The following is a 9397-nucleotide window of genomic DNA, read 5'->3' as shown; positions in this document are numbered from 1 at the left end:
GGGGCGCTGAGTAATTCTTTTTGAAAAGAGGGTGATAGGCCAAATCAGTTTAGGAATCTGTGATTCAGAGCCTTTGCCCACCCTGCCCCGTCCGCTTGGGCGCACACTTGAGGAAGGCACTGACCCATTTCCTGGGCGCAGAAGACAGCTAGCTAGGCGGTGCCTGTTCTCCAGCTGACAGAGCGGACCGGACACTCACCCCACTGGCGGGACGCCGAGGGAGGGGACAGACAGGACGGTCTCACACGCACACACGCACGCACGCACTCGGGGCTCTCCCCGGTCGTCTGCACCGGCTCCGGTGAACACACGACACTTACACGCAGAATATTTCGTAGCGGCCCGAGTAACAGCCCCGGTTCGCAGCCCTCCTCCCCGCTCGCTTCCCTGCACTCACCTGGCGGGCCGAAGTGCGAGCAGCGGGCGTGTAGCTGGGGGGGAGCTCCCCGAGGGGCGGCGCTCGAGCCATGTGGACGAGCACGGGGGCGCAGACACCCCCAAACCGTGTTATCTGGGCGCCCCCATGGGGCGGGGCGGGGCGGGCGGCCGGGGCCAGCGCCGAGGTCGCCGCTGCTGGAGGAACCGCGGAGCTAGCGCGCGGCTCGCGGCGGCGACAGCAGTGGGGGGAGACTGCAGCTGCAGCCCCAGAAAAAGGGCCCGGGCCCGGGCGGCGCCCTCCCATTGGCTGAGGAGCCCGCAAATTACCCGGAGCCGCGCGGCCGGAGCCGCTGCTAGGCAACGGCGCCGCGGGGGAGCAGGGCGCAGACCACCCAAGCAGGGCCACCCCTCGCCTTGCCGCCTCGCCCGCCCGCGGAGCCCTCCGGGATGAAGTGGGGGCAGAGCTCGGAGAGGCAGGCGTGGGCCAAGGGCAGGTCTGGAGGGGACGAGAGAGGGGGGCGAGGGGGTTGTCAGCCACCCTTCGCCTGCCTTCCAACGGACCCACACTTCTTTCGTTAGCTCTTCCCTGACTCCAGTTTTGCCCCCTTCAAGCCACTCTCGCCACTGAGGGCACAGTCATTTCTCCTAAATGCAAATCCCATACCATCGCTCCAAAGACCAAACCCACTTGGACCGCAGTGCCCTTTATCATTATTTAACTGCAGTCTGGACTCCCAAAGTGCTCTCAACGTTTTTTCTGTTTTAGGGCTCAAAAGAGATCCCCCAATCTCAAACATAGTTTACGAAGAACATTTATTACGTCTTAAACAGGGAAAGACAAGACAAAGGCTCCTCACCCAGAAGAGGCAGACCATTAATGTGAAATCATAAAGTTCAGAGAATCGAAAAGGACAAGGGAGGGCGAAGGAAATGCCAATACATCATCATTCTATAACGATGGATTACAGAAGTGAGGGTGGGACAGTGGATTGACACTCATACACTACGTTATTAGTGCCTGGTCTTGGCACAAGGGACTCCATTTTGAATTCGGCACCTTCTTGGTTCTCAGAACTCACTTCTCATGGGCCTCCCTCACATCGGCCTCCCCTCCCCTCGCTGAAAACCAGATATCCCCGAGAAAGAATGTTCTTTGAAGATGTTTACTTCACCTACCCCGGTACCTATAGATAAGATTAACCGGTACCTATAGATAAGATTAACGACCACTTCCCTGCATCCCTTGAAGATGTGTTTATTCCACCCATCCCGGACCTATAGATAAAATTAATGAGCGCTTCCCTTTGAAGTCCCTGTGTGCAGCTGTGCCTGCCACCAGGGGATATAAAAACGCAGCCAGAAATTCCCCTCGCGCGGTTTCATTAGCTCAATACGTGAGTTATTGAACCGTCCGCAAGCTTCTCAATAAAGCCTGCTTCTAAAACTTTACCAATTGGATCTTTAATTCTGCTTCGCGCCCCAAAAACCCTTACAATTAGAGCTTGCAAGATTGGTTCAGGGCCCACCAACTAAAGCAGTCAGGATATGACTTATGACCATGTGACACTAGCACCCCAATTCCCATTAAGGGCAAATGCAGGCAAGTCCCCAAGAGCTATGCCACCCCTCCCTCGACTGGCTAGGGGAGTTACAGCAATCTACTTTCTAATGCACTCTGCCAGGGAGGGCCAAGCTATTCATGCTGGTTAATGGTCAGGAGGAATTCAATGGCAGTGGAATTTATGTGGAGACTTCTAAATGGATTTAGGGTTTCTCCTGTGATCTGTAACCTTTTCAAACTTAGAGCATACATTTCTGAGCACCATTTCTAGCCCACGAAGAGTGTTCTGCATTCCCACTTTTGCACATGCTATGGCTCTTTTGTTCCTCCAGCAGTCAGCTTTCACAACTGAACTCTCCCTCTGTGACATCGTCCTTTATTCATGCTCCGCCTGTGGCAGCAGCTGGTTAGTTGTGTCTCTCTTTGTGCTCCTTGCTGATGGCTGTCCCCACTCAGTTACCTCATGCACAATGCTAGGAAATGTTGTCCTGAGCAGCTGCATCTTGAATCATTGCAATTTATAATTCACACTGGCTGATTTTTAGAAGCATATTGCCTGGTCTTTCTAGTCTTTCTTAGTTTGGAAGCTCTGCTAAAACTTCGTCCGCATCATAGCAACACACAGGCATCTGCTGACAATTGGTAGTTAAGCACCAGATGCATGTGAGACAGGTGAGTAGGGTCTGGTCAGTAGAAGGGCCCCTCTTTAAAAAATCTAGCCCAACTCCCTGGGCTAGTTCAATCAGATAAGAATTCAGCCTACTATGCAGATAAGCATTTGTGATATGGTATATATTGTACCTCTGGATAATAGGTTTTAAGGAAATCTCATCTGCTGTCTGCACAAATGGTAATTTCACGGTATGTATTGTAAAATACAGTTTCCTGTTAGAAATTCCCCCCTCCAACCAACCCCATATGATCTTTTATGACATGGGGCAATAACCCAACCAAACTGCACAAGTGTGACATCCCAGAAAAACTTGCTTACTGGTACCAAAAGTCTCTGAGCCAGAATCCATCTTTTTTTAAAAGATCATTTTATTGGGGCTCTTACAACTCTTGTTACAATCCATCCATCAATTGTATCAGACATATTAGTACATGTATTGCTATTATTCTTTTCTAGACATTTATTCCTATTGAGCCCTTGGGATCAGCTCTTTTTTTCCTCCCTCTCCCCCCAACCCTCGTGGCCCCTTGATAGATTATAGATTGTCATTATTTTCATATCTCACACGGATCGCTGTCTCCCTTCCCCTCTGGTTTCTGTTGCTCTTCCCCCTGAAGGGGCGTGTATGGTTATATGCCATTCATTGTGATCAGTACCCCCTTCCTCTCCCTCCCTTCCCCCTACCCTTTTGGTATCCATTCTTGTTTCTGGGACATGTGCGTCATGAGCTTTATCTCTTGCCTATACCTGTGTACATGCTCTGGTCCAGTCCAAAGTGGGAAGCAGCATTGGGGTCATGATAGTGTGGGTGGGGGAGGGGAGGAGGGGACGAAGGAGAAGACAGAATCCATCTTAAAGAAACTGTTGGATGTGCACCTACCTGCCCAAATGAGCTCTTTTCCTGGGAATCTTACCTACTTATGAATAAACATGATGTCCTTTGCCATCTAAAAACCTTTAGAAACCCTAACAATGCTTTTGTTTGGAGAGATGGGGTGATAAGCATTGCATAGGCTCTCTCTATCTCCATATACAGGCTCTTCTCCTGATAAACTTCTGTCCTGTGGGAACCCTCTCCCCCTATTATTCTTAGAGAGCAGGAGGTAAAATCTCATAGCTGGGGAATAGCACCCAAGTAACACACAGGCTGGGAATTGAACCCTAGTTTTCTGAACAGAAGTGAGACTTCCACCATGGAATCGCCAATGCCCTTTGTAATGTCATGTTCCTTTTAACAGTTCATATACTTGATAGTGCATTTATGACACAGCAATTTATTAGCTAAGAAAGACTGCAGAAGAACTGATGCATTTAAATTATGATGTTGGTGAAGAATATTGAAAATACCATGGACTGGCCGCAGAACACACACGTCTGTCTTGGAAAAGTACAGTCAGATGCTCCTTAGAAGCAAGATGGGAGGCTTTGTTTCATGTACCTTGGGCAAGTTATCAGAAGAGACCAGTCCCTGGAAAAGAACATTATGTTGGTAAATGGAGGGTCAGTGAAAGAGGAAGATTGTCAAGGAGACGGCGTGACGCAGTGGCTGCAACAGTGGACTCTTGTGAGGGTGGTGCAGGACTGGCAGTGTTTTGTTCTGCTGGGCACAGGGTCACTGAGTTGAAGCCAGGTCAATGGCACCCAACAACAATTTATTTGCTTAGGAGCCCTGGTGGCACAGTAAAGCACTCAGCTGGTAACAGAGAGGTTGGCAGTTTGAACCCACCAGTTGCTTAATGAGGTAGATGTAGCAGTGTGCCTCTGTAAAGATTCGCAGCCTTCCTTGGAAACCCTATGGGACAGTAGTTCTCGTCTATGCTAGGGATTCGTTTTCAGTTGGAATCCATGGAATGCCAGTGGGTTTTGGTTTGGTTTATTTGCTTGGAAAGTCTGCCTCCCTTGGTAGAGTAGGAGTGTCTTGTGTCCTATAATAAATGGAATTGTTAGGTGCGGTGGGGATTTTCACTCACAGTGATCTAATGTAACTGAGTAGAACTGCCCCATAGGGTTTTCTTGATTGTAATCTTTATGGGAACAAATTACTAGGCCTTTTGTCTACAGAGCCATTGGGTGGGTTTAAACCAACAACTTGCAGATCATAGCTCAGTGCTTAACCGTTGTACCTCTAGAGATCCCTAATAGAAGGAATAGTCCTTCTACTATACTGCACTAAATTATTCCATCTGTGTGATGTTTCTGTTAGATCACTGATAAACCCTGGCTGGTAGAGGAGGGTAAAATCAATATTCCAATCTGTAAAGTTTGGGGAAAAGTAAAATAATCTTCAATGAATTCATTACATGAATACACTATCATCTCTAATTTCTTACAGGCATTTTTGCTTATAATTAAATCATAAAGAGTTCAATCATTTGGAGAATGTCCTTGGGACAGGTTCCCAGAAACGGGGTTGCTGGGTCAAGAACACTGATGGTTCCTGCGACTTTATCAAACTGCATTCTGAAAACTCCTCCTGGGAGAAGGAGGCCTAGGGATTGAGTGGGTGAGACCTAACAAGTTTGCCACTTGTGTTAATTTTTTGTTCATTTATTCATCTTACAAAATGCTTGTGGAGGAACTAGTATGTATGATACTGTGGTGTTGGCCAAGTGGTAAATAAACATTGAAAACCAGTTATGGCATTTCCTTCTTTGTCCTATAGAAATCATCAGCCTGGATGTCTCAGGACTGCTCATAGAGCTGCTTTGTTATAAATAGCTCTTGTGATCACTGTTCTTAACAGATTCTGCAAGACAACGTCCAAGGAGAAACAGATCTGTAATCATCTTGGCCTTGAACTACTTGGGCTCTACCGCAGACTCACGAATGCTAACAGCTGTGGGAAAGTCCAGTGATTTCTATGGTTGCTTCCAGGGCAGGGTCTGCTTACTGGAAAAAAAAAAAAAATCTCTTGCCTTTTGGTGTCCAAATACCAGGATAGGAGAAACTGGTCTGCAGTTCCTCTCCAACCTGGAATTTAATGCCCTCTGGTGGCTCCAGCTCCCCAAATGCATTTCCTTCTCAACAAAATGATTTCCCCAGTAAAGCTGTGCAAAGCCACAGACACCAGGGAACAGGCAGAGATGTAAAGGCTGCTCTCCTCTCCCTGCCAGCGTTTCACTGTCCCTTCCTTCAGTCATACCTGGAGTATGTTTTGGGCCCAAAGAAGACATATTCCCCAAAGGGTAACAAAGGAGAAAAATAACTAGATTATCACTGAGGAGTTTAACTATCGATTCAGGAGATAAACATATAAACTTATAAGTCTAGCCCTGTGCTGAGCTCTGGGGCTGCAAATCATGTGCTTTCTAGGCCCCTCACACAGCTAACCGAGACCCAGCAGAATAGCACAAAGGGACTTCTGTGGGGCTCAGGCCAAGGGACAGCACAGAGAGGGGAGACCACTGTGAGCTGGGGTATGCAGGGGGTTTCCTAGGAGAGGCAGGTGCTCAGGAAGTTTGAGACAATGGGCGGAAGAGGTGGAAATAAGCAATCTAAAAGAAGACATGATTTGAGGTTTGGATAGATCATGTCCTGGCTGTGGGATCTTGGGCAAGTCACAGAACTGTTAACATTGAAGCAGGTATTTGATGATATCCATGTTTGAGGAACACTAGCAACTTGGCTCCAGGTCTGTGTGGTGGGAATCTGTGGAGCAGCTAGGTTTCTTAGCCACCATGCTTTTCCCTGGTCTCTATTATCCAGGCCCCATCAGCGTCAATGATCCTGAGATGGGGGGTGGAAGGACACCACTCTTGCAGCTCCCCGCCCTAACCATTAAATTTGTGAGTTAAGCCTTGGAATGTCTACCCCTTCCTTGTAGGGAGGAGTCCCAGGGTGGTGCGAAGCCAGGCTGCTAACAAAAAGGTTGTCTACTGGAGTGTTTCTGCAGGTGCCCTGGAAGAAAGGGAGGTCGACTTCCTCAAAACCAGCCACTGATAACACTATGGTGCGTGGCTCTGTGTCAGCACACAGGGCTCCCAGGAGCTGGGACCTGCTTGTCCTGTGTCCACATTAGGCTAGTAACACCTGTCAAGTGTGGTGCTAGAGCGGCCTTTCACCTTGAGCCAAAGCAGCATCTCCCCATTTTATCTAGAGCTGAAAGGACCCTGATGCAATCCTCCTGGTTGGTGGTGGACAGCTCAGTAGAGGACAGGCCACCTGGGCTGCCCAGCCTCCAGAAGAGTATGTTCTCCTGTCAGCTTCTTCCGCTGCTGTGGCTCCATTAGAACCGAGATTTCTAGACCTGCAGTCTGGGTGGTCCCTTCCACAGCCCTGCTTCCTTTCAGACACATGTAACTATTTAAAAAGTAATATACGGGACCCCTTAAGGGGTGGAGAAGGCTGAGAAACAGAAAGTGCATCCCCTGAAATTCTCCCAAGGTAGAAACAGTCCTGAACAAGTTGTAGACCTCTAGATTGCTTTGGGGTTACAGCTAGACATTTCCCCACTGTCCCCACCAGGAATGGGAGGTGGGGATGGGAATAGTAAACAGGGTGAAGGGCTAGGTTCCCCCTCTGACCTTGGGGGTGGTAAATGGAGGGCAGTTTTGGCAGTCAGTCCCCTCATTGCCTCGGGGAGCTCTTGCCAGCAGGTGGGTGAAGTGTTATTAGGGGAGGAGGTTCCTCTTGTGGAAGTCATTAGACTTCATCTGGCAAGTTCCCAGAACCTTGTTCCTCAACACCTCCTCAGAGTGCTCACTGAGCTGGCTCTGAAGGCACCCTTCCTCCTCTCTCCCACTTCCCTCCTTCCACTCTTCTGCACGCCTCACCCTCCTGGTCTCCAGTCCATGGAGAGGTGGCTGGCCAGTGGACTTCTGGTTGCTCACTGTTTTTGATACTCACCCCCTCTGCAGCTGCTGCCAAAAGAAACAGAACTGGTCCTTGCCTTCTTGCAGACAGACAGGGCACAGTGAAGGGAAACGGAAGCATCAAGGACATTCAGCCAGTCTTGTTGGGAAACAACAGAAGTAGCCTGGCTGGGGTTACTCCCAGCTGGGCCCCAAACTCAGCTCGGCCTTCCCCTGGGGAGTCCTGGCTTCTTCAGTTCCCTCTTATCCGGGGTGCTAGGGGCTGCAGGTACGCATGTGCCAGAGCAACAGGGAAGAGTTCTTTTCCTCCACCTCATTGCCAGGGGTACCCAGGGCTCAGTGGGAAAGGTGAGGAACGGTCTAGGAGGGCTCTGGGGCAGTTTATTTATTATCCTCTCCTCTCCTCCCCTACCCCACCCTCCCTGGCTCCATTCCCTTTCTGTGGTGGAGGAGGAAATTTTTGGGCCTCTTGGGCCACATGAACACCATAGGCCAGCAGCCATGGACTTTTTGGAAATGGGGATAAAGCCTGAGAACAGGAAAGGCCTTTAAAAATCACCCAGATTTTCCTTTAATTTGCAGATGGAATATTAACAGAGAAGAAGCAGTGACTTGGCCACAACCAGAGTCCATTTCCAAGGCCAGAGCTCTGTCCCAGCACCAGCAGGGCCCCACACACTACATGTCAGTTCCAGTGGGAGGCCGAGGCTTGGCTTGTCTTGGTACTACCACCCTTCCCCTGCTCAGTTGGGGCCTCCCATCTTAGCTCCTTCAGCCGGATCTTTTCAACTCCTGTCTGATTAGAGCAAGCTCCAGGAACCTTGTCCTGACCAGTGGGAGGAATGTGGTGCTCAAGCTCCCCAAAGACAAGTGGGGGTGGAGAATCCCCCAGGGGAAAATACATCTAGTCTCTCACAAGATCAGTAAGAACACAAAGATTAAGCTAAATTATGCAAGGGACTTGAGTGCCTTGAGATTTTTGAAGCAATGTAGAAACCAGTATTTCAAACCATTCTTTATAATTACTGCCACCCACAGTGCAGGGAGGACATCAAGAGAAAGCTTTGATAATGGCAAGAGGTGAAATTTCACTTCAGGAGTTCAGAAGCCGCTTTTATCTTCTACCAAACACCTGCAGGTTGTAAACGCAGTGCAGGGAGGAGCCAGAGAAGTGTGTATTGTGTGTGTGTGAGATGGGGGTTGGTGGAGGGAAAGTGGCTAGGACTAAGAATATGGAAATCTTTTTGCTCAATTATCTGAAGCAGGAGAGGCAGTATAATTAGTGTATAAAGGAGTGCAGTTGGAGAAGGGTCAGAAAACTGTCAAACCATGATACCGGATCCCAGCTGTTCTGTAGCAGAGTAGGGCAGATCTCCCTAGGGAAATGGGGAGGTCTTCCTTCTCACATCATGGCCCTTCTCTGCTCTTGCCACCACTAAAACCTGTGGAGATACGCTGGTTGGTTGCACAGAGGCGGCCTTCTGCTTGCTTTAAAATTCTCCAAGGGGCAATAACTGAGCTGGAGAAAGTGGCTAGAGACTGAATGGGAGGCTAGGGAGTGAATACTGGGGACTAGGGAGCAAGGGTGGGAAGGACAGGGGCTGAGAGCTTGGAAAACATGTGGCAGGTGGAGCAGGAGCAGAAAGTCCGGGGCCGAGGGAAGGAGCTGGGCTGCCCAAATGCAGCACTGCAGAGGGAGCAAAATCTGCAGACACTGCCCTGCCAGCAGCTACGCCTATGGGGCTAGAAAGCCTGATTGGGATCAAAGGTCTTCAGTGAAAGATGCTTTAAGGTCTGCTCTGGGCCAGCCAGTTAGAGAACTCCCTCTTAGCAACTTTATCACTGGACAACTGTTGCTCTGGCCTATTTGTTCCACACATGTGTTTAGCTGGTCTTTGCTTGATCTGCGAGCACACACTGTGTATCCCTGGAGCCCACCTGACCCGGAGATTAGAACTGCTCCACAAGCCCCCA

General features: G+C 49.5%; 1 protein-coding gene across 1 annotated transcript in view; it reads right to left on the bottom strand.

Annotated features, from left to right (window-relative positions):
• Nucleotides 1-514, bottom strand: part of PTCH2 (patched 2) — a 17475-nt gene extending 16961 nt beyond the window's left edge. Inside the window, exon 1 of the mRNA XM_045291968.1 lies at nucleotides 384-514. Within this exon, the coding sequence (XP_045147903.1) occupies nucleotides 384-469 (86 nt within the window). The 5' untranslated portion in view covers nucleotides 470-514. The remainder of the gene's footprint in view (nucleotides 1-383) is intronic.
• Between the last annotated feature and the right edge of the window lie 8883 nt (nucleotides 515-9397).

The sequence above is a fragment of the Echinops telfairi genome, unplaced genomic scaffold, assembly GCF_000313985.2.
Source record: "Echinops telfairi isolate 266 unplaced genomic scaffold, ASM31398v2 ScPeMD7_443;HRSCAF=831, whole genome shotgun sequence".
NCBI lineage: Eukaryota > Metazoa > Chordata > Mammalia > Afrosoricida > Tenrecidae > Echinops > Echinops telfairi.
The sequence above is the reverse complement of the archived record's forward strand: the minus strand, read 5'-3'. Positions and strand labels throughout refer to the sequence as shown.